This window comes from Strix uralensis, chromosome 16 (genome assembly GCF_047716275.1).
Source record: "Strix uralensis isolate ZFMK-TIS-50842 chromosome 16, bStrUra1, whole genome shotgun sequence".
In the NCBI taxonomy this organism is placed as follows: Eukaryota; Metazoa; Chordata; class Aves; order Strigiformes; family Strigidae; genus Strix; species Strix uralensis.
Genome location: NC_133987.1, coordinates 10,075,880 through 10,100,016, shown reverse-complemented (window position 1 = coordinate 10,100,016; position 24,137 = coordinate 10,075,880). Strand labels below are relative to the sequence as shown.

General features: G+C 36.5%; 1 protein-coding gene across 5 annotated transcripts in view; it reads left to right on the top strand.

Moving 5' to 3' along the window:
* Positions 1–23,248, top strand: part of DNAAF5 (dynein axonemal assembly factor 5) — a 29,624-nt gene extending 6,376 nt beyond the window's left edge. The window contains exons 5-13 of one of the 5 annotated variants that reach the window (XM_074886572.1): positions 402–571; positions 3,541–3,753; positions 5,916–6,059; positions 9,845–10,013; positions 12,570–12,717; positions 18,102–18,252; positions 19,585–19,741; positions 21,527–21,718; positions 22,223–23,248. In XM_074886572.1, the coding sequence (XP_074742673.1) occupies positions 402–571; positions 3,541–3,753; positions 5,916–6,059; positions 9,845–10,013; positions 12,570–12,717; positions 18,102–18,252; positions 19,585–19,741; positions 21,527–21,718; positions 22,223–22,362 (1,484 nt within the window). In that variant the 3' untranslated portion in view covers positions 22,363–23,248. Of the gene's footprint in view, positions 1–338; positions 572–3,540; positions 3,754–5,915; positions 6,060–9,844; positions 10,014–12,569; positions 12,718–18,101; positions 18,253–18,523; positions 19,742–21,526; positions 21,719–22,222 lie in introns of those variants that run through there. The other 4 variants (XM_074886571.1, XM_074886573.1, XM_074886574.1 and 1 more) reach the window with 4 other exon arrangements.
* Positions 23,249–24,137: the final 889 nt, after the last annotated feature.

The following is a 24,137-nucleotide window of genomic DNA, read 5'->3' as shown; positions in this document are numbered from 1 at the left end:
TTTTCCAAAATGGGTAATGTCCCATATTCATTTAAGTTCTCTTTCTCTTCCCCTTCTGTAAATATTTTAAAGCACATAATCTAAATCACCATATCGTAATAAATACATGAATTTTTAGAGATCTGTGTGGAGTTTAAATTCTGCTGTATACGTTAAAGAAGTGCAACTTGCCCAGGTAAATTCCTCAGCAGCATTTGGAATAGTCTGTTCCATGCTGAAGCAGACACCCGTGGCTCTTCCTTGGAGCCGTTAAACTTTTCTAAGGATTAATGTGCGTTGGCTTTTCCTTTGATTTTTCTTTTTCTTTTGTTTTTGTATGTTTATTTGTTTTCTTCTAGTGACTCGACCAGGACTAGGTTGTCGGGAACTTGTGTCAAGAAACCTTTCCAAAATTCTTCCAGGTCTCTGTCATGATATAACGGACTGGGTTGAAAGCACAAGAATAAAAGCATCCCAGCTTCTGTATACATTATTGCTACATGCAGAGGATCACATAACACAACACATGGAGCTACTGCTTAGAACTTTGTACCAAGCATGCTTGGATGAAGAAAGCGATGTTGTTAAAAATGTAAGTTTAATCTGTTAAAGTATCTACTATACCCTGAATAAAGACCTTTACATCCTTTACAGTCCCGAGCCCATCTTCTGAGGGTTCACCCTCCCTTAGGTGACTGGAAATTGCCCATGACTGAAGGATCAGGCTCAGGTTTTTATGGATGTTAAAAATATGTGAACATTATACTTCCTTACTTACTATGTCAAAATAAATGTATTCTTGTACTAATGGTATGGAAACCAATAGTAAAGTTACTTAAATACCGTTTAGTTTATATGCCAGCCCCATGAAGCATTGATAGTGATCTCTCTAAAAATCATAAGCAGTGGATTAAAGTATAAAAGCCTTGGGGCAACAAATGCGATTTAAAAAAATGTGCAGGTCCTGCCCTTTCTAGTTAATTTCACTTATCTCCCCCTGCTGCATAATCCAACCATAATTCCAACTAGATACTGAGGTATGTTTATTCCATATTTAGTGTTTGAATACTTGACTTCATGCTTGTAAAATGCCTTTTTTTCTTTCCCCATGCTTTTTGCGAGGAATAATTAGTATCAGATTTTTCTAACAGTTGATCCTCTCAACACTTTGGTCAACAATAAGTCAATAAAACAGATGTAATTGAAGACATTAGATAAATTTAGCAGAGGGTAGACAGGTGATACAAATGTTTTTACAATTTTAAGATAAAATCGTCTGTTCGTATTTCTACACAAGGAAGGAACATATGTATAACAACAACAAAAAAAATCCACATAATTTACCTTAAAGCTACAAATTTTATTGCTTTGGGAAATTGGAAGAATGCATTCTGCTTACCGAATGCAAGTAGCCCAACCAATGTCAGAACAGTTGATTTCCTAAATCAGGCTTTTCTGTAGGTTCCTGCTATCAGTTGATCTATATAGACCGTGAAATCAATTCCTGAAATTATCCTTTTTCTGATTTTTTTTTTTTCCTGCAATTTCTTGTTGTCTTTAGGCTTTCTTAGTACTATTGTCTCTCTCAACTTTTCCTGAATTGTTCCTCCCCTTCCCTCAATCCTTATCTGTTATCCCCTTCTAGCTATTCCACCCCTTCCCCCTTCTACCTCCCCTTTCAGAACCAGCGTCTGACCTCTAAAGATACTGCCTTACAGTGAGATTGAGCTCGTAAACTAAGCCAGTCACACACCAGTCAATAGTAGAGAGAAGTAAACCTGGAATACTGTCAGAAGTCATGTTGTTGTTTCAAAAAGGGGTGTACAGGCCTTAGAAAATCACTGTCCCAGGACTGAAGAGATATGCCACTGTGGGTATGCAGCTTTTCAAGTTCCTTAGTGCTTGTATAGAATCTATAAGAAAACTTAAATAATTAGAAGAATAAACCCACATAGCCCTGCTGTCCTGGTCAAATTTCCTATCTAGTGCTTGTTGCTATAAATATAAATTCAAAAGTATGTGTTCAAGCAGCACATAGTTTTCCCTTGCCTTTTTTTGACCATACTTGTCTCTTTCTTAGAATTCCATTGCTAATCTTCTTGCAGGTGCTTCCAAGAGATTTATTCCCAATTAGGAGATGGTTTCTGTATTGAATTTTACTCTTCCTTGTGCCAAAATTTAAGATTCAGCAACTTTTGTTTGTGAATGCCTTTTATCTCCATAGTGATGCTGCTTCCCAGGGTACTGTGATTATCATTTGTGACTGTAGAACCCATTTCAGAGCAGCCACCAACTTGGGAAATGTGTATGTCTTTCTCCAGCCTAATAATATCAAATGAGATGTGTAAAAGACCGGATGGTCTCTTAGCCTTTTTTCTTTTTTTCTTTTTCCCATGTTAAAATGAGTAGATAAATTGTTCCATATAAATGTATCAATTCGTATTTTTGAATTAATTATTTTTGAATTTGTTTAATTGTATTGTCCTTTTCCAGTTTTCAGAGCACTATGAGTTTTTTTCTTTCTCTGTGGCAAATAGTGGAGGCGGACAGCGTTCACATCTTCACAGAGTATGTTAGAACTGTTTTGAGTCTTCACCCTTGTGGAAAGCAACAGCTATATATAGTGCAGATTTAAACTATAGAATTCATGGCTACATGTTTCCATTGAGACAAAAAACCTAGGATGATTCAAGTATTAATTAGGAGCAATTAAGAATCCATGGCTAAATCACTAGACTAAAAACTATATATAAAGGGAAATAAGCTTTCATGTTTGGGGAAATGAGCCAACCATTAAATGAATGGATTAGGAAGAAATGTTCCTGTTGCACAGGTAATGGCACAGTAGTTGACTGTATCTTTATTCATGCACCTGACTGTAAATATTGGGCGTCAGTCAGGGAGTAAACTCTGGTGTGATGGTATTTCATGTGGAATACAACATACTGATATGTCTGCAAGGCAGAGATGGGGATCAAAGGGCATGAGTATCATGGGGAATACATAGTAATTTAAGTCTTTTCAGTTAAAGAAGCGAGAGATTGAAAGCAGTGGGCGGTTCCCTCATGGCAGTGCTTTCACACTGAACCAGATCTGTAGTGTCAGTGTCAAAATATAGTACGATAACAAAAAAATTCCTCTTTCGTGGTTTTACTGTTGTTGCTTTTAATAGATGGGTAGTGAGTGCATTAAGAGCATGCCTCAGCATGCATTTAGAGGACAAAATGCTAAACCACTAAATCTGCAACATCTGGTTATTCTAAACTAGAGACTTTATTACACTGAAAGTTGTACACTTCATTTCTGTGCAGTAGTTTCTCATGGAAGTTTGTCTGATGCTGAGAAGAGTGCTTGCATGCCTTATTATGTGCTTACTGAACACATGTCAAGAAAATTTCTTCATGCATATAATCATTACTGAGTGAGTGGAAAAGGCCTTCAAGGCAACTGCTGAAGCATTTAAAATAACAGCTGGAATCATAAAAAGAAAATGCCCGTGATATGTTGAATGGTCTTTGTGTTTTCAGGAAAATCCTGAAGTTATTCCTGTTCTTTTTTCAGTGTGTGAAAGCAGCAGAATTGATTGGAACGTTTGTCAGCCCTGAAGTGTCATTGAGATTAATCACATCAGCCTTTGGGAAGACACCTAAGCCTTCTTGTGTAATGGTTCTAACTGCGGTGATTCGAGGTAGCCCAAAAGAAATCTTACAGCCTCATTTGACCAATCTTGGCAACACACTGTCACAAGCTGGAGTTTGTCAACGATCTGAAGAGGTAAGGCTAACTGGAAAATACTCAACAGACCAAAGTTTTGGACCAGTGATTCTCTCAACTTATTTTGTCCCTTGTTCTCCCTAACTGGTCCCATTCCTATCTCTCCCTTGCACACCTTTACCACCCTAACTCAGGATATAGTTGTGCACATGAGACTGAGACAAAACAGGAGCTTCCCTGTCCTCCCTGAGCCATGTTGTGGTCACCTGGTCAAATCTGCTATTCCCAAAAACTTGCTAGCAGTCCATCTTCTCAGCAGATGTGGGTTCAGGTTTGAGAACGGCTGTGAAAGGCTTCAGGTAGTGGGAGGAAAACGAAAAGGTATGACAGGGAGAGAAGCAGCTGTTTAGTATGTACTGTACTAATAGAGGACTACCTTGGCAGATCCAGAGGCAGAATTTAGCCGATGTTTTGAAATGCTTTGTGTTCACAATCCAAACAAGATCATATATTTTGATCCTCATCAGTAAAAATAACTGAAAACTTTTCACAGTCCATTGTAATTGTCACGTCAGGTTTCCCAAGAAACATTCCCTCTTAATAGCTTTTTTTGTTTTGTATTATTATTGTTCTCCATTTTAAAAGGAAGGTACCAGTACTCTTATGTGTACATTTAGGAACATGCTTTGTAAACTGTTGGGCCTAGTTGATTCTCTTTAAGTGAAAATCTAGGAGGAAGACCTTTATAAATTATAAATTTGCTCCCAAGTGTACCCTTAACTAATGGCTGAGCCTGAAGACCATTTTCATTTTAGCTTTTGAAGAATATTCATCAGTTGCTATATAAGGAGGTGAGAAATTCTCTTCAACGTGAAATGGAGATTTTTAACTTCCAGGATAGTGGGTTTTTTTTCCTCTTCAGTTGCTCAGAAGTGGAAATAGATCTGTTAGAGATGCACAAGAGTAATCTCTACTATTTCCCCCACAAATGAAATCCCAGCTTTCATTCCACCAAAAGTTTGTTAGGCCTCTGCTCTTAAGATGACCAAAAAAGGGCCAGTGCTGTGCCTTCAGAAAATTGACTTCACGTCAGATGCAGACTTCCCTTTAAAATCGCTATTCATGCCTGTAGACTGAACCTAGCGTAATTGTCTTTTTCAGCCAATGTAAGATATACGTTTGAAGTTCTTCCCTCATTAGGTTTCTTTCCTAGTGGAGTATGTACCAGTGATACAGGAATTCACCTTAATCTCTATGAAGCCTGTGATGATTAGAAACTCATATAACTGGAATCGCTATAACTTGATTGTCCAAATAACAATTCCCTGAAGTATATCTGCAAAATTGCTGTGAGCTCTTAAGCTTCCACTTCCATTTGGCATTAGATAGAGTTGATACATTGATCTGCAGCTGAAGCATTTGGTGGGATTGTTCTAGCCTTTGGTCTTGGAAAACAATCTTTCTTTATTTTAACAGCAAATGCAGCATAGACACTCTTTAGCTAAGGATTGACCATGTCCATGAGATTAATAACATTTATAGCTAACCTATTCCTAGACTTGATTTATTTTTTTGGAAGTAAACTTGTAACAGTGGTCCCTTCTGTTCATTGAATGTAATCTGACAGTGTCGTGGAATATCTGATGCACTTTATCATAGAAGTTATTGCAAACTAACTGACAAGAATGTTCACTTCAGCTGGTATCAGTTGAATCAAGATGACAGGCATTATATTGCATCAAATGAGATAAATTGGCTGAGATAAAAGCAGGCACTCGGGTTTTCTTGGTTTATGTATTTAACCATTATTGTTCCATTCAAAATAGTCAAACATGGAATTATATTTGAAAGAGTTGTAAAAATACGTTATTAATTAACAAATTGCGCTTCAGAATGAGAAAGTACAGTTGGTAAGCATTCCAAAATGCTTTGATGTTTTTATTCACAGTGGAGGAATTGTGTGTTTAAGAGCAGGGTCATTTATTTTGTTAACAGGACAAGGTAAATATGAACGAACGGTGTGGGAGGAAGATTATGTTGTAGTCTATAAGAAGTAGAATGTAAGTAATCAAAAGAACGAACGAAGTTATCAATATATTACCAATTTAGGGGTTTACACAGCGCTTAGATTTTATTATTGTCATTTCCTGTATCATTCCCTTAAAGAGAATGTTGTATTTTATAACAAAACATAATAAATGTATGCTTTTATTAAAAAATAGGTCTTTTATATGGAGCAGTTGCTTTACTGTGTACAAGCATTGATTGAAGTATGCCAGGAAGACTGCAAAGAAATTAGCTTCCAGCTAATGAAAGTTTTGGTGACAATAATGGCAATACCATGTTCTGAGCACCTTAAAGAAAAGGTAAACCATGAGCTGGTTTAATATTTTGTTGTGTTTCTGATTTTTACTATTGATAAGATACTTTGCCTAAACAGACCCATAATTATTTGTCTTGCTGGTAGGTTTAAACCACAAAAATCCTTAACTAAGAGCTCATCCACAAAGATTGGTAGAGTTTGAAATGACTTGGTGTTGCATGACCTTGACTGTACCCTCTGTCTATCTCCTCATCTTTTTTCCTAGCTGAAATTTCCTAGCTAGAAATCAGTTTTAGTTTGTGGCCAAAGGCACCCAGTATGGGTCAGTAGGCTATAGTTACAACTAGATTTTTTTTTTTTTTTTTAAGTGTGTTTAGATTACATTTTAGAATAGATGGCTTGAAGTACATTACTAGAGCATGGAAAACTCACCGTTGGACAAGGGCTGCTATTGGCCTAGAAGAACACTTTACTTGGATGGATGGGCTGTGGTTTAAGTAAAGTTTTGGGACAGGAGATGTTCAAGAGCTTGTTGCTGGATTCTGCAAAGCTTTGGCCATGCTGTTGGTGCTGCTTGAACTGTTGATTTTTTTTTAGGTGGATATAAGTCACTGGATTATTGTTAATGTTAGGTTATACACAGGAGCATACAAGTGGCCAGGAAAAAACTCGCTGACTGTTAAAGAACAATTCACCTATAGATGAAGAGCACTACTAGCCTTAAAAGTGATAGTTTCATAATAAATTTTTTTTATCTTTAGACAAAGATCAGACTGATTTTACAGTAGCTGACCTTTTTACCTCCCCACCAGAACCAAAAGTTTAAATGTTTCAGGAATGCTTTAAAATCAAGACCATCTGTAGATGCCCTGATAATAGATGAGCTTTTTTGGCTAAACGTTATCTCACCCCCTTATTTCTCTCTTCCTCAAGCTAACTATCAAATAAATCAGCAAGCCATCCTCAAGTAGTACAATTGTGACCTATCCAAGTTGTCTTTTTTCAAATGTGCGCCTTAAATGCAATGGCTATTCTACTTCCTTTTCTTTTGCTTCCAAGCATGGTATTCCAATGGCATGTGTAGCATCGGTATTTATGGCCCCTTAGCTGACAGGCTGCCTCCAAGAAGGCATACACTTAGAAACTATTCTCAAAGAAGTAAAGTAGAACAAAGCTTGAAACAAGTACTGAAAAAACTTTGCAGGTCAGAGAGGTACGGCATGAAGATCTGTCTCATGGAGAGCCAGTGTGAGGGTGGGATTTTCAGGGGGTTTGTTTTGGCTTTGGTTTTGTTTTTGGTTTTTTTTTAGCAATCTGTCCACGTAAGCCTCGGACAGATGGATCTGGTATGTTTTGCACTATCTTGTCTGTTTAGCCCTACAGTTGCCTATGAAGTCATCAATGTCCATTTAAAACTTTACAAATTCATACTCCTACAAAGAAAGCAGTTTCATGGAGATTAACTTTCTGTATATGAAAATCAGGATTTATCTCCCAGGTTTATTAAAGGTTTAAGATGTTCCTGCCGTTACAGATGATTTTTAAAGTTGCCAGTACTTCGGGTGAGAATCCTTTCTTTAAATTTTTTTTGTCCCCAGTTACTCACTATTCTAAAACTTCAAAGTGATCTGTACACCTTGCAGAAGGCAAGAAATCCATTTGAAAATAGTTTAAGATCATATAGAACAAATGTATTCCAGCTAGCTTTACAAGTATAAATTTGTTGTTTGGAAAAGAAGTCTGTATTCAGGATATATATGAGTGTAAACATAAATTATTCAAAAATTTGCATTATAGAACTTCAATTCAGGCTTTACTATAAGGGGACAGGAGATCACAGAGACAGCGGAGACCACAGCTGCTGTGACCTGATTGTGAGCACTCAGTCTTGCTTGATTTTTGGCCCCTTTGCTTTGTGTTCATCAGTGTTTCTGGTTGCTTAGGGCTAAGGAAAAAGATCAAGACCACCAACTGAGCACTTCGGTGTCCTGATGAGGAGTACAGTTTACTGCCCCAAGTAGACTGAAGCCATAGCAGTTGTTACAAGTCTGTTCAGCATGTATTGAGCTTGTCAGTGATTTAACTGGTGAGCTAAAGATAACGTTTTATTACCAGTGGTCTGTGCTATCTTGGCTCTTCTGGCACACGTTGATTATTAGCATGAAAATAATGAAATAATGTATTATTAGACTTGTTAGCTTTCAAATACAGGAAAGAAAATCACCCTTGCTATTTTATTCTTTTTTAACTGTGAGACACTTCTTAATGAGAAGATATGCATCTGTCTATTGGCATATTTAATTTTTTTTTTAATTGCACTCTTGAAACTATTTAAAGAGTTTATTTTAAATCGCTTGTGAAAAATGTATTATTCTGTGTCTTGTTCAATGAAAGGAAAACATCTTGCAGATTGTGGTGGGATTAATAATGGGGAACGGTTTCTGTCTTTAGACATTCTGTCATGTAAAATGGTCCCATTAATTTACAGATAAATTAATATTTTACATATAAGTTATTCTGAGTTGTTTTGGCTGGCTGGCAGAATGCTCCAGAAAGGAGAAATCTGTTGTTCTTGAGGGAGGCAAACCCGCTTTAAGAGTAACCTTTGTCCTTGGCAAATCCTGATTTTTTTTTTTTTTTTTAAATGTTTTTTCCTAGAAATCTCATTTATTTTCTCCACATCTGGTACTTCCATAATAACATCTTTTGTCTGGCAAGTGATTAGTCTGTAAAACTGTAAAGGTCCTAGACATGTTTCAGCTAACTTGTGCGGTTGAGTTCAGCTTAAAAATATGACTACAATTTGTAGCTCTGCTGCACCACTTAGAGTCAAATGATGTCACGCATAGCGCTGCACTGTATCTTTCCCTGCTAGAACTGGCCATGCTGACGACATACGTTATTTCTCAGTGGGATTTCTAACAGTGTCTTCCCCCCAATTCTTGATTCACTGTCCACTGAAATCGCTAAGACTCTGGATGCTGCTTCCAACATGCTTTTAATCTCTTCCTTAGAGAAGTCTTTTACCTCTGGTAGGGATCTTCAAGAACTGTCAGAGCAGATTTTCCTTTGCTTTGAAATACATCTGCTACAAGTGATTAAGAAAATCTATATGCTTCCTTGCCAAGTATAATCATGTGTGGAATTCATTTAGTAGTTCTTTTTACATGTTTTCTTTGTACATGTTTTATTTGTCTGTCTCATGGAATAGTCTAAAAGTAAATATGAAGAAGGTATTTCAAATGTAACAGTGAATTTCAGTACTTCTAAGCAACAGAAGTTGAGAATTTCAAAATTAACCTACCCAGCTACTGTAAAGAGAAAGCATCTTGCATAATTAAAATTGAGGGGGAAGGGCAGGAAGGGAAATACCATGTCTTCTCTGAGCTGTAACAGCAATAGTTTTTGGAAGCTGCCATAGCCTGCTAGATAGGATTGCAAGAAATTTCCTTTATGTTAATGTTTTAAAGCATTCTTAAATTAAGGAGGAAAATCACTACATCTTTAAAACTAGTAAGAGCTTTTTTATGATGTGGTTAGTTTTTTGGATAGATTTTCACATGGATTAGAGATGCTTTCATTTTTCTGTTACATTGCTGTGTTCCTTATGATTTCATCTTGAACTCAGGACAAATGTTTCACTTTAAATAAAAGTTAATAGGTGTAGTATAGGCAGACATTAAATATCAATCTTGATTGTCCACGTAGAAACTATGGAAATCTTGTGTCCCTTTTGTTCTTATAGTATAATTATGAGTTTTAAATTTTTTTTTCTTTTTTTTAACATTGTTTCAGTTAAGATAAAGTATCCCGTCTCTGTTTTAACAGGTAGGGGAAACAATGTCTTCATTGGCTGAAGTGCAGCGATTGGATAGCTTTCTTTATCTCTACAAACAGCATATAATTCAGCTTATGGAATGGGTTTCGATATCATGTGATTGTTGGACATGCTATTCTCCAGAAATATTACAGTTAGATGTCATCGCAACCCATTCAGGTACGACTTATTTAGTAGTTCTAAAAAAAATAAAGTAATAATCTCCATAGCCTGTGGACACATTATGTTTTATAATGAATAGTGTAATATTCAGAAACTTCACAAGACTACAATGGAAAACAAAACCAAAAATGTTGAAGCAGCTCAAATTCTGAAAGACTCCTTGGCTGCAAGGAGCATACTAAAAGCACTTCTGTAAAAGTACACTTTCAGGTAAATGAAATAGGTAAAGATTACGGAGTGATGAACTGATGTACCTTATGTGTCCAGAAATTGATGTATTTTTTCCATCTATTCACTAGTCTCATGAAAGATACTATCTTTCTGTAGAAACATTTTCTTACTTATGTTCTTCAACACACTGCTGTGTATAGATTAGTGAAACACTTTGGCGTACGTTCCACCTAGCTTCAGATCTGCACAGTGAACGTTCCTCCGGTGCTCTCTCCAGATTGCATCTACAGGCAAGGGATGCAAGGACAAGCAGTTCTGGTCACCTAGACACCCATTTTAAGATTATTAAAATGGAAAGTCCTGTTTATTTGGTTTTTCCTTTCTGTTAGTTAAAAAGGGGATGTAGACAGCTACTTCAGCTACAGGTAAAATATTATTATTGCTACTGCAGATAGTTAAATTGTGGACAGGTATGTTTTAAGGGACTGTATCTTCTGCGTTTGATCGTTGAATCTCATAAAAAGCCTGACAAACCTATGTGAAGCACCCACTTGCTGGTTTCTGCAGCAATCAGTGTAAGTACTTTTTCTTTTTTTCATCTGTGGAAAGAACAAAGAAGTTTTTTGAGAGGCTAACTTTTCTGTATATTTGCGCTCCCGTTTCCATGACGGAGAGACTTCTAGACAGTTGTCTCTGTTTTCCTTAATGCTAAATAAATCATCAAATGTCTGGGCAAACATTCTGGCTTGCACCCAGCACTGGTAATATGCTATTGTCTGTGTTTTCTGTCTGACACAGCAGCTCCTAGAGCTATTTTTTTTTTCTTTGTTTTCATTCCCACACATACTGTTGTTTTTAATCAATTTAATCAGGTTTATTCATTTCAAATTTCTCAGTTTTTACTGTTTTTCAGGAACTTATGCTTAAACCAAAATTAGCAATGTAGTTTATTTTGTTTATTTTCCATCTGTTGAATTTGCTGTTATCAGTTTGATATAATAGTAGTATCTTTTAAATGTCTCAGAACTCACATGAAGCAATGTATTTTGAATAAATGCTGTGAAAATAAAGACCTATTTGTTGGCACAGAAATTTAGCAAACTGCAGTTCAACACCCTGTATTGCTTCAGTCTAGACAGTGAAGATTTGGGGGGGTTATTATTATTTTAAGCATTATATTTCCAGATATTATTAAATGCTATTGAACTTCATTTGGAATCTTGAATACTTCAATCTGTCCATTCCATGTGTGAGGAATATTCTTGTCATCAGAAATGCCAGTGTTGTGTCTCCTTCTGGGAGGATTTTCTGAGTCACTGGAGTTGAATGGAATGTGCATCACAAGGATGCAAAGCTGAAGAAGTTCCTAGAGGAGAGTAGTTTATTGCAAACATAAAGCTAAAAGAGCATCCTACAGCAAGAAGCTTGCAGAATAAAGCATGTGTACAGCCTCTATGTATTCTTCCTCTTTAAAACCATGCAGATGTTAACTGTTATCAAGGAGAAAGGCACAAACTTCCTTCTGTTTTGGGAAAATCTTTTCTTCAAATGTTGGGATAACAGCTTAAGATTTTGTTTGTTTATTGTTCAGTGGTGAAAACAATTTACTATGGGATGTGAAATGTTACCAAACTAGAGAATGAATTTGGAAAATATTTTTGTTTCAAACAGCTACTAAAATTGATCATATTTTAGATTCTCTTGTAAAATGCGAATAAGCATTATTTAAATATGGAGAAAGAATACTGCTGCAGTAATTCTGTTATCCAGGTTTTGAGGCTGACCCTTTCAAATGCCCTTTCCTGTGCCTCTGGGAGTCATGAGCATCTTTCCTTGAATGCTGCATGTGGAAAAATGTCAAAGAAGTTAAAAAGCATAGTTAACACTGCTGTTTGGAGTGGTGTCATGGTCATACCAGATTCAGTATAAATTTTCATTAAGTTCAATGAAACAAAAACTTTGTGCTGACCCTCAAGCTTTCAGAGCTACATCGTGAGCAGCGTTAATCCTCCCCCCAAAATGTCATCTTGTACTGCTGGTTCCAGCAGCGAGCGGGTGTCATTGATGTGTCCATGTTACATAATGCAAGGCAGTACAGCAGTACCAAGGTGGCTAAATGAGATCTGGGGTAAATGTTCTTCAGGGAGCAACATGGTGCTGTGGCTAAGACTGGGGGTACTTGAGCCCACGCAGAGCTAGCTTGGGTATTTGTGCACTGCCTAATACGATGTAACATGGATACATCAACAGCTGCCATACAAGAGTGGAAAGTTAAGTACTATTTTAATACCAGGCGTATTACAAATCTTAATGCATTCACATATTAAACATCTAAATAGAACTTATTAGTACCCTGAAATAAGTTACATGTTTATTTTCTAGGTCCTGTCATAGGTGAAGCTCTGAATAACTTTATTCTCATTCTTAAGACATGTCTTCAGCCAAACAAAGATCCCCAGATGCGGTTAAAACTTTTCACTATTTTATCACAGTTGCTCCAGAAAGCAAGTGAAACTGTCAATTCTCAGGGGTAAGTAGAGTTCTAATTTCACACAGCTGTTTGAACACTACAGTGGCATTAAAAAGTAATGACCATGGTAGTTATTTAACCCCTATAATTGTGTCCATGTTAACATGTCTGGAAGAAGAAAGACTTTCCCACCATCTTCTACAGCAGATTTTTCTTGCTGTATTTTTTAACCATGTTTAGAAGGACGGAGTGCAATAATTTAAAGAAAATATAAATAAATTGAAGTCTGGACTTCCTCCACTGTAGTCTTCCTACCTCTGCCACTGTGGAGAATTAAAATGGATGTCATGCAGATCTGGATAGTTTTCAAAAAATAAAGAGCTATAGTTGAAAAGAATACATGTTTGAAAGCTAAAATGGGGATGCTTAGGAAATAAATGGAGGGGAGGGGTAGTATTTTGGTTTTTTCTTTTTCTTCCAGCAAACTTCTAAATCCCTAAACTTTGCCTATAGTCATTGTAAGGAAACAATAAAACACTCCAAAAATGGGCAGTTAAAAATGCCCATGATCTAGCATGGTGTTTAAAAAGCATTAAACCAGGTGTTTGATAAGGAATTATTACTCTCAGTGACTGAAGATGGAAGTCTCCTGTTGCTTGGCACTATTTATGCATTGCAAGTACAATCTAACTATAATTTATGATGCTTATAAAACCCCTCTATTTATAACAATGCCAACAGTGGGGCTCTTTTGTCACTATTAATTTAGCTTTACTAGTAGTGTAAACACTCTGCAAAGTTGTCCTGAATGCATAAACCATATCTGCTCTGCTTGTCCCAGTGCCTGCTGCATTTAGTGTGTAAATGTATTCTCATGCATATTTTTTTCATTTTTAACTCTTAAAAACCAGAAACAATCACAGGAAACATTCTTCCTAAGAGTACTTTGATAGCAGTGGTCATTTATACTTAAAAGTTTTTCATGATTCTGATGAGCAAGTTGGCACTCAGTGGGCATTCTGGTATGTTGAACATTCATTCAGGTTCCATGAGGCCACGTTAGTATGAATGTAGATGTATTTTTACCATTTTTAGATATATTTAGTATATTCATGGCCTGCATCCTATAATGGGAGAAGGAGGAGGAGGAACAGGAACCCTGGTGTTCCCATTTATTGGGGGATTCCAGGTGAGCTGAAGAATTCCTGCTAACTCATCTCCTCACAGATTTTGAGCTAGTGTGCTAAAGATGAAATATAATGAAGCTGACCTTTTTCAACTGAAAGCTTTTGTGCTGGGTGTATTGTTATCTGTTTCTGTATTTTCATGATTCAATGTTAAAATCCCTATTCATGTGAAAAATCTCTTTGTAGTCAGTGGATCACTTGTTTAAATAATCATGTAGCTGAGTGGTAGTTACAAGATCAATCTAGATACACAAGAATCTTCCTAAAAGAAAGCAAGCACTTTGAAAACTATTTTAAGTGTTCCAGGATCTGGCTAGTTGTAAGCTAATCTGTTATATCTCAGATCTGTATCGTCTAACTGAGAACGCAAAGACCATGGAGCCAAGAAATGTCATCTCACGTGTCACACCCTGAACACAATAATGACGCTTATTAAGTGTGGAATAACGTATTTCAGTCTAAAAATGGCTAATGCAACTCTCTCCTATCTATTTATTTTCTTTTATGGACTAATTTTACTGCTCTTTATTTACTGCAGAATACATTATTAGCTTCTGTTCATCTATCATACAATCACATTTATTGTTTTCTACATTGGTTTTTAAAACATCAAATATGTTTATTCTTTCAGAGTATTTAATCAAATTCAGACCTGGTCAACAAGTTAGTCTCACTGGCATTTCTCCTCTATACATTTTCAGTTACCTGGCTCCAGCTCTTCTTCCTCAAAAACAGCATTACAGGTTACAGCAGAATAAAATTTGAAGAACTGAGTTAAATTCTCTGTTCTGCCCCTCATTTGTGATCTACAGAAAATCATTTAGACTGCATCTAAGCAGTATAACAGGTACATTACATGCTACAGAGTCCTGACCCACAGTGTTCCTGACTAGGGTGGCTAGGAGGTAGGCAGGACTTCTGCATTAACCCAGAGCCTTATTAATTCTTTGTTTCTCACCTGTACAGTAGGATTGATAGCACTTCTTTATCTGAAAGTCTCTGAAGTAGTCAGGTAAGTATATTAAGTTAGGTCATGTAGGTACTGCTGGTAGAGAGAGATGAGCAGTGCAGGACCATATGGAGAACATCATCAAAGAGTAAACTTTTGTTTTGGCAGTAGTCAAAGTAAATAGGATGAATAAGAAAATCTTTCATCTGCAACCCAACCATTTGGGTAAATAATGGAGCCAAAGAGGGGAGAAAGAAAACCAACTCACTGGACTGCCAGCTTCACTAGGATTCCCAGGAAAGGGAAATTATCAGCGTGGAAAAAATAGAATATGTTTCAAAGTAATATTTTCAGCAACTATAGCCACACATCACATCAGGTCTTCAGAGATGGCAGTGATGGAAGTTGTTTTGCTCAGAGCAGTATGACTGAGTGGCCTTTTGTCAAGATTAGATACGTCCCGTGAGGTTAATAGACCTGTTTGTATGAACAACTCTTGGCCAAGGATGGCCCAGTCTAACTCAGAATGAGGCACTCCGTCCTCTAACAATGAGAGCAATGCAATGGATTTTACCAGTAGGCTTATCTTCAGAAACTAAAAAGCAGTAGAGGGAGCTAAATGACTCTTTGAAGTCTTGATTCTACTTATCATTGTCACAGCAAATGTTTTAATGTAGGAAGTAACATGTAAAGTTCTTGTGTTTGAAGAGTTGTTTGCAAAACATTTTGTAAAAGCAAATCCAGTTTTGTTTTGAATTACCTGGGTTTAGGATACTAAGCTTGGAAAAAACAAAAACATACACAAAAAACCAAAGTCAACAATCCACAAACATATAAAGCCAAGTGCAGCAGTGTCATAAAAGCAGAAAAGGAGCCAATCCAGAACAAAAATGTATAAAAAATAATTAACATGGAATTAAAGTTTTAAGTATGTAAGTCCATAAAATGGCAGTAGCAATTTTAATGTAAACCCAAGCTCTGCTTTTTATAACTGCATAAGCACTAGGTGTTATTGTATGAACAGATCACGTTTTAGTTATTTCATATCCAGTTGAGAATAAAGACTCAACTCTGTAAATACAGATAGCACAGACAGGGTATGTTCTCTCATGGAAATGGCTCACTTTTAGAATTAACTTACATAAGTTTGCAACAGTAAGATCTGAAAATGGAAAGAGGGAGAATTTAATTGCATCGGCAACAGCAAAAAATATACCTTAATGGTAATGAGAGATAGTGTAGTGAAGCAGTAATAAGTTCTGGCTACACAATCGCATTCCCTGCTGGCAGTAATTTCTTTAGCTCCTTAAAAACAATCTAACAGTTTAGATAGAAAGGCTTGCAGTTACTACACTAAACACAGTTGTGTGGTCATCTAATTTTGTTTGAGTCTGTCATGACTGAGTCAGATAATTGCCAGATAGTGCTTTACTGATTCTCTTTCAAGGCACTAGAACAGATATTCTCACAAATAGCATAGCATTATGGTTAACATAATGCTGATGGAATTTACCTTTCGTTTTGACAGATTGGTTTTTCTTTGCAATTTGGCAGAAAGCTTTATTAAAAACAGAAGCAACTACTGATCAGATAGCAAAGTAGCACAGATAGCACAAAGCTTTTTTTTAGCTTTGGAGCTAAAAGGAAATTCAGAATGATAGTGATCATTAGTTATATTTTTTTCTGGGAACTTTTTGAATAAAAAATTATTCTCAAAAATGTATTTAAAATAGTAAATCTAAAGGTTTTTGACAAATTTATGTGTGCCTAATGGGACATCAGTTTTCTTGTTATTACTGAATCTTAAGTGCCATCTGCTGGACGGGAAGCAAGAATGGATCTCTGACTCTCAGACACTGAGTGCTCCCTTAGCCAAGGAGCTAAGCAGCAGCCAGGTGTATCTATTTTCATCATGTTGAGAGTTTCAGGTTTTTGTGTGTGCAATAGATAATTAAGGTCTGGCAGGCTAGCTGGTCATACTTTAGTTGGATTATACCTGGATGACATGGTCTGACTGCAATGGGTAGCTGCAGGAAATAAGTAAATTACATTTCTTATTACATCAATGCAATATTATTATAGAATTTTTTAATTGCTGGATTATCACTGCTGGATGATTTTGTTTTGCTGTTGTGGGGATTTTTGTAAAAGTACTTGGTGATTCTTGTTTGTTGTTAACATCTACCCATTATATTCCTCCTGTGGCTTGGCACATCTCTGTAGGAGCAACTTATTCATCCTGGAAATGTACGACTCTTAGAAAAAAGTCAGCAACAGTTTGTTCCCTTTCTGCCAAGCACCAGGGGTGTGATGTGCTGTTTTGCACTTGGGTGGCCACAGTCCAGATCTGCGGGAAGTTTGAATAGAGTGGGACACAAGTCAGGGTAGATTTAGCCCATTACTTTTCAATCCGTTTTGCATGCTGCCAGCTGCTTTTTAAAGCAGAGAGGCACAGTGAATAACCTGAGCCTTAGTTATCTAGTCACAGCCAGGCACATGTGTCCCTTTGATGCAGCAAAGTAATTTTTAACTTGTGTGTAAGATCTATATCTTTTTTTCTTAATTTAAAGCTGTTTGAGCTGGAATTAAGTGAGTGTGAGGGAATACTGCCTATTGGAATCGCTGACTCACAGCAACTTTCAGCATTATAATAACCCGTTCAACAGAGGAGGAGGAAGAAGAATCAGCAAAAATACCAGATTTGTGTGTTTGTAATGAAAACAAACTAGTATTGGGACTGGCACCATCAGAAAATCCTACAGGACCTCTCATCCTTGAGGGAGACGAGTTTCTGAGCCAAGGGAAAGCTGAAGTAGGCTGTGTAGACTCCCTGCAGTATCACTAGCTCAGGTCTCATCAAGAGCATTCATACTTTTCACGTTATAAATACTTTTCACTGGACAGTCTCAAAGGGCCTTACAAATATTAATGAATCCTCACAGCATTCATATGAGGTGTTATCTCCACTTTGCAGACGGAGAAAATGAGACAGAGAGAAGGTAAGTAGTTTACCAAGATAACGCAGTGAGTCATGGGCATCGTCTGAAGTGGGAGAAAGTCTAGCCTCCCCTTTCCATGAATGTTAGGTATTTGTTTAAATATTATCTAGAAAAATTAAGTTATGAAAAGCTTATCACATACATTATAATCACATTGGCTTATAAGATTTTATTTATTTTTTTACAGAGTCTTTTTTTTTTTCCTTTTCTGCCTGTGTTTCTATGACAGAAAATTGTCTTTTACATCCTGTCAGTCTCTTTATCACTTTCTCATGAACCTTTATTTTGCTTTCTTATTTTTGGCTTCAGGCTGTTCCCTAGCTACCTTGAGACTGTGATAAAAGACATACTGGCTCCTAATCTGCAGTGGCATGCTGGAAGAACAGCAGCTGCCATCCGCACTACAGCTGTGTCGTGCCTTTGGGCTCTTATTCACTGTGAAATGCTTTCACCAAAAGAGGTAAATTCTCTCTCATCAAATGTACTTTGAAATCTTAGGCAGGAAGATAAAATAAATGCAAGGGGGGAAAAAAGAATAAATCCTTATTGTAAGTAATATTTTCAGATGGATGTGTAGTTTTCATAATAAAATTCATTAATTGTAATTGAGTATTAATAATTGAAACGATCAGTAGTGGAGGGACAATGGTATCCTGATAAGAGACCTGAGGCCAGCAATCTGGTAGGCTGTAGAACTCACCATTGTCAAATTTTGTACATCTTTGTTCTAGCTTAATGTCCGTTCTGTCGCACAAAATACTAACTGTTAGCACAACAACTTGGGTGCGTGACGTTATTGGACCTGCGGCAGCACTGCAGCTGGCCAGGACAGGCTTTTGTGTAATGCGGCAAAGACAAGTTGTCTTGTTGCCTTGGAGCCCACAGGTCCATTTCGGAGAAGAAAATCTAGAAGATTCCTGGAAAAGGCAGCAGGACTTGAGATGGAACTTGAAGGGTATCTGTAGAAACCAAAGGAGAGAACTAACAAGGAGTACACTTAAAGAAACGTTAATCACCGTAATGACTAAGGATGAATTGAATTTGAGGGGGTTTTTGAAGCTTCTTTGCTAACAAAAATAGCATTTGCAAATGATGCACTGGAAATGTGTTAAATATAAGGACATTTTAAAAAAAAAGTGATTAAAATGTTATTAAATGTTCATAGTCCTTATTGTCTTTAAAACAGACCTTAACTGAACAAAGTGCTTAAACACAAGTAACTAGTTGAGTTCACATATCTGGAAACATTTATATCAGAAACTACTGTTCTAGTTAAACATTTTTTCTGGATCACTGCCTTAATGCCGTTTTTTCATTAATGTATAAGAAAGGTACATATTGAAGTCAAATTATGAAACTCACTAAAATACTGTATTTACAACAGTCTTTACTTAAATGCTTCCTTTTAGAATAAGAGCACCATCTACTGGTATATACACATAATCCTCATCTCCAAATTATTTAAAGTTCTGCCAACAATTTTTTAAAAATAAAAAGGCAAGTAAGTTTAAAGCTTTTACAAGTTACATAAAACTCATCTGCATATATACTGAGCATTCATGAACTGGATGATCGACTGGTGGATTTTCATTTGCCAAGCTTGCTTAGAAGCAAAAATAGAGCTGTGTAACTTCCAAGATTTTCAGGTTAACTTTTATAGTTAACTTTTCGTTTTGAAACTAAGCAAGCCAGTATCGTTCAGACCTAATGGTAACTGATATAACCACTAAGCTGGTTGGTTTAGAGTGACTGAGAACCTGCTGTTCTTCTATGCTTTTCCTGTTAATTGTAGATCTTAACGGTCAAAGATGGGCTAATGCCCCAAATCATTGCCGCTATGGATGAAGACTCTAAAATTACTCGATTGATGGCTTGTCGTATTGTTGGTGTTTTTTTAAAAGTCTGTGGGAGGCAGTTTGATGAAGATAAATTTACCACCACTTACACAGGTAAGTGTAAAAGTTTAATTTTTATAAAAGATTTTTTTAATCAAGATTTCCACGTTGAAGAATTACAGTTGCTTCTTTACCTGAAGTATCATAATTAGCTTAGCTTTTAGGGGTGAAAAGCATCGTGCTGGAGCAGTAGGCAGTCACTCTACAGCTTTGGATTCGCTGTGCAGGTTGTCCACTTCACCTGCAGATGCACTGCAGCTGGTAGCAGTGAAAGCACTAATACAGACTAGGGAGTGACAAAAGGTGCTGTATGGCACTATGGCATCTGGCTTTAATCCCACGTAAAGAGCAAAGAGCCTTTAAACAGTTAGAGGTGCAAATAGAGGCAGATTTTATGTAGACTCAGTTTCTCAGTTCTTATTTCACTCCCATGCGCATATTCTAATGCTATTTCTGTGTTCTCTTATCTGGTGTTTTAACTATTTGGGTAATTCTCCCCCAGAGTAATTTTATAGATATTAAGGAAATGGAAAAAGTGAAGTGCTGCACAAAATCATACCATTAGCAGCATTTCTATGTATGAGAGGCAATTTAATGTCTTAATCCTGCAGAGACTAAGATGTGGTTTTAAACTGATAAGTGAAACTGTTTGAAGTGTATAAAGTACACATATACATTTTAGAAAATCAAGGTGTTAAACACTTGAGTAGGTGTTGTTGAGTGGGACTCCAACAGCGCTTGCTTCTTGCAAGGCCTTTCCGTAGCAGCTTTTTGCCTGCAGTATTTCATTTCATTGAGGTGGTATATTGCAGACAAGTTGATGTCCTTTGGAAATGCCCTTGCTCCCAGTCGAGCAGAACTGAGCAGTATTCCCAGCGTTATTATGCATTAGACCACTAGATGGAACTTCACTCAATATTCCGGCCTTTGCAAGGCTTGCCAGTATTTCATCTGCATTGCTTCCTAGTTTAGACTATGTGAAATAATGTTCTAACTATAGTGAAAGCAGAACAGTAATGCATTATATAAATGGTAGTCACATTGTTCTCCTTGCTGTGTTTCAGAGTGCCAAGAGCAAGCCATTTAATTGTACCATAAATAGAGCTGAATAGGTAGTGGGTTGGGTTTTTTTATTAAAAAAAAAAAAGGACGAAGAAAACCCTAATCTAGAGTTCTGTAATGTCAAATAGTGCTATTATTTGTAGTGCTTCTTAGGATGATGTTTAAATGCTAAACAATTAATCAGAAGTACAGTCTATGCTACATAACAGGATTTATGTTCTCAGAAATATATACACATAAATTGGACTTTCCCAAACTCAGCTTCTTAATGACTGATACTTTTTCTTAAATGTCACAGTAGAGATCTAACAACAGACATCCTTATTTTGGAGAAATTCATGATCAGACAATTGTCAAAGTACATCTTTGCATCTTGCATATTCAAATAGTCTGCAATGCAGTCATTCACTGAAACAGTAATATTTGATAGAAAAGCTGTGCTTTATAGAGCATAGAAATCCTTAAACTCCTGTAATGCATTAATAGACATTCGTAGTACCTTGTTAGAAAAAGTGCTAGAGAATGTTCAACTAATCTAAATAATTTTGTATATTTTTGTAACGTTTTTGACAACAGTCCAATAACAATGTACTGTGTGGTTTTAAGAAGAATGTACTACGGGTATTTGTAATGTTCGAAAGACAGAGTATGTCATAAATGCAACAATAATTTCAGTGATGACAAAATACATTTGTTTTTTCAAATGCAAAAGATAACTTTGCTGTTCGCAGCGCTGTTTGGTTATGTATATGTACATATGTATATGCTCCTTTCCAGAAGTTTTAAAGCGTCTGGATGATGCTTCACGTGATGTACGCCTGGCAGCTGCTCACACCTTAACTAATTGGTTTAAATGTTTAGAGGACAGTGACGTGAAATCTGCTATGGAAAGTCATATTGAGTTTCTGTACCAAGAACTGTTGATACACCTCGATGACCCGGATCAAAATATCCAAAATGCAGTCCTAGGTAAGACTTGCAGTCATTTTAAACAATGCTTTTTTAATAATGTTTTCAAGCGTTATATGAAAGTAGCACGTACAGCTAGAGGCTAATCCAAACAGGGTGGAAGCTTTCCTTTGGGTTTCAGTGAGTATGCGCTCAGACCTTTTACCTGTATGCAGAATGTCATGTTTTATCTAGCATTCACCAGAGGGGGAATATCAGCGCATCTGATGTACCGGAAGACTTTATAGATGGTAAACAGGATATGGAGCGTAGACACGAACCATTGCAGGATGTGACCGTATCCTAGCTTGCTTGATGGATTCTTTGGAATTTATTAGTGTATTGCTCTGTGTTCAAGCATGTAAATGTCAAAATACAGACCTCAGCAAATGCGGGAGGAGTCAGGCTGTCATGACTGCACAACTTGTAGAAGAATAGCATCCAGGTTAGGTTTTGGTTTGAGAGAACTTGGATAGAGAAATGCAGAGAGGCTAATGATTTCTAAAACATATTTTTGTTTTACAGAAGTTTTAAAAGAAGGAAGCGTTTTATATCCAGAACTGCTCGTGAAAGAAATTGAAGGGGTTGTACATAAGCATCAAACACCAGTCTATTGTAACCAACTGCTACGTCACATTCAGTCAGCCAAAGAGTCAGCTTTATGAATCAGTGTGGAAATTCCTTTCAGTGAACTGTATGTGAAATCTGTATGATCTGGATTACTTTCATCTTTTCATTTGCTTAAGAAAGGCTGAGCAATAAATAGATTGTTTTTTCTTTGTAAGTTCACTATTAGCTCATTTAAAAGTCAAATTGACACAATTCTGTGTTCTTTGCTGTTTGAACAGTTCTTTGTATTTGCTAGCAATAAAACAACGTTTTAATTCACTTTGCATTGGAAGTTTTTCAGATACAAGGTTTAAAGGAGGAATGTTTTTCAGGAATTTGACACTATTTATAATTGAGAAAGATGACTATTACTTTGTTAAATAAATTTAATATCAAAGTTATTAATGTGATTCAGCAAGGACTCAGTCTTTCAAGGAACATTTCAAACTCTGGATAAAATCAGACTTTGCAGAGTCAGGTGTGTGAGGATCAGTTTTATCAGGGAAAAAAAACCACCCAGACTTCTCTTGCATAATGCAGAAAAATCCTTGTAATGTTTTGAGTACTCGTTATACACATGTATAATAGGGACATATTCTGAGTAGGTGTCACTAAAGGAATAGTTCTTATTGTATTACATTTCATGACTGAGAATAAAGGTAAGCTTTTTAAATTAAGGTTTATACATAGGAGGAAATGTGCTGTTTTGTCATTTAGATTAACAGTATTTATATTTTTGTATTAAATATCACATCTGCGGTTTTGATGTTTGTACCATTGTGCCTTGGAAAGCAAGCAACATTTGTTTGCATATTACATTGAAATGAAATTCTGCAACATTAGGTTAAAGCTTGGTTTATTTTTTTTAAAAAACCTTTGTAGTGTATAAGTTTTAGTGTTGTCTTATATTCTCAGCTATGTAATAAAGTAAGTGAGCTCCTAGATTCTTGTCTACGTCATTGTGGGGTCATGTGCTATTTATTGCACACACAAATCATGGAAAATTAGGATCCTGATTTTTTTTTTTTTTTTTTTAATTATCTGTATTACAGACAAAAAGTGTTCTTAGGCTTCTAACTCCAAAGTGCCTTGGCTTTGTATCAACTCTAAAAACAGGCTCAGTGGGGTTTGGTAATGCTCCTTATGCTGTAGGAAGTCCTCATATTTGCTTATTCTGAGCTAACTTTACCTTTTCAGACTTACGACATAATTGTTAACCAGACCATGATCTGTTTACAGCAATATCTACTTGCATTCTTAAAGAAACATTTGAGAGAGACTAGATACACCAGACCAGTCTTATTCCTAGCTTAAAAGCAAGTCATGCAAACTCATGGCCCCTTCTCCGTAAAATGCTAGGTTGCTTTGAAAATTCTGCCAAAAAGGGACAATTCCACTAATGATACAAAATAATTCCATAGTTTGTTATGGATCCGAAAGCTATTTTGCATTCCTGTAGAATAGGATAGTAATTTTAGATCATATGTACTGTCTTTGAAGTTGACTTTTCTTTTCATGAAAAGACAAAATATAACCATCCCTGTATTGAGCAGCATTTTAGTTGACTGAAAACTATTAACTGTTTAACTCGCTATAACTGGAGGGTCAGCTGAAATTCTTAGAAGATGCAATGTGAGCGAAATAAAAATCCCTAGAAGACATTAAATGGAGTGAAGAGGTTGTGGTGTCTCCAGCCTTGGAGATACTCCAAACCTGTCTTATCCCAGCCCTGGGAAACCTGTTCTACCTGACTCTGCTTGGGCAGGGGTTTGGACTGCGTGATCTCCAGAGGCCTCTTCCAGCCTCAGCTGTTCCGTGATTCCGTGAAATT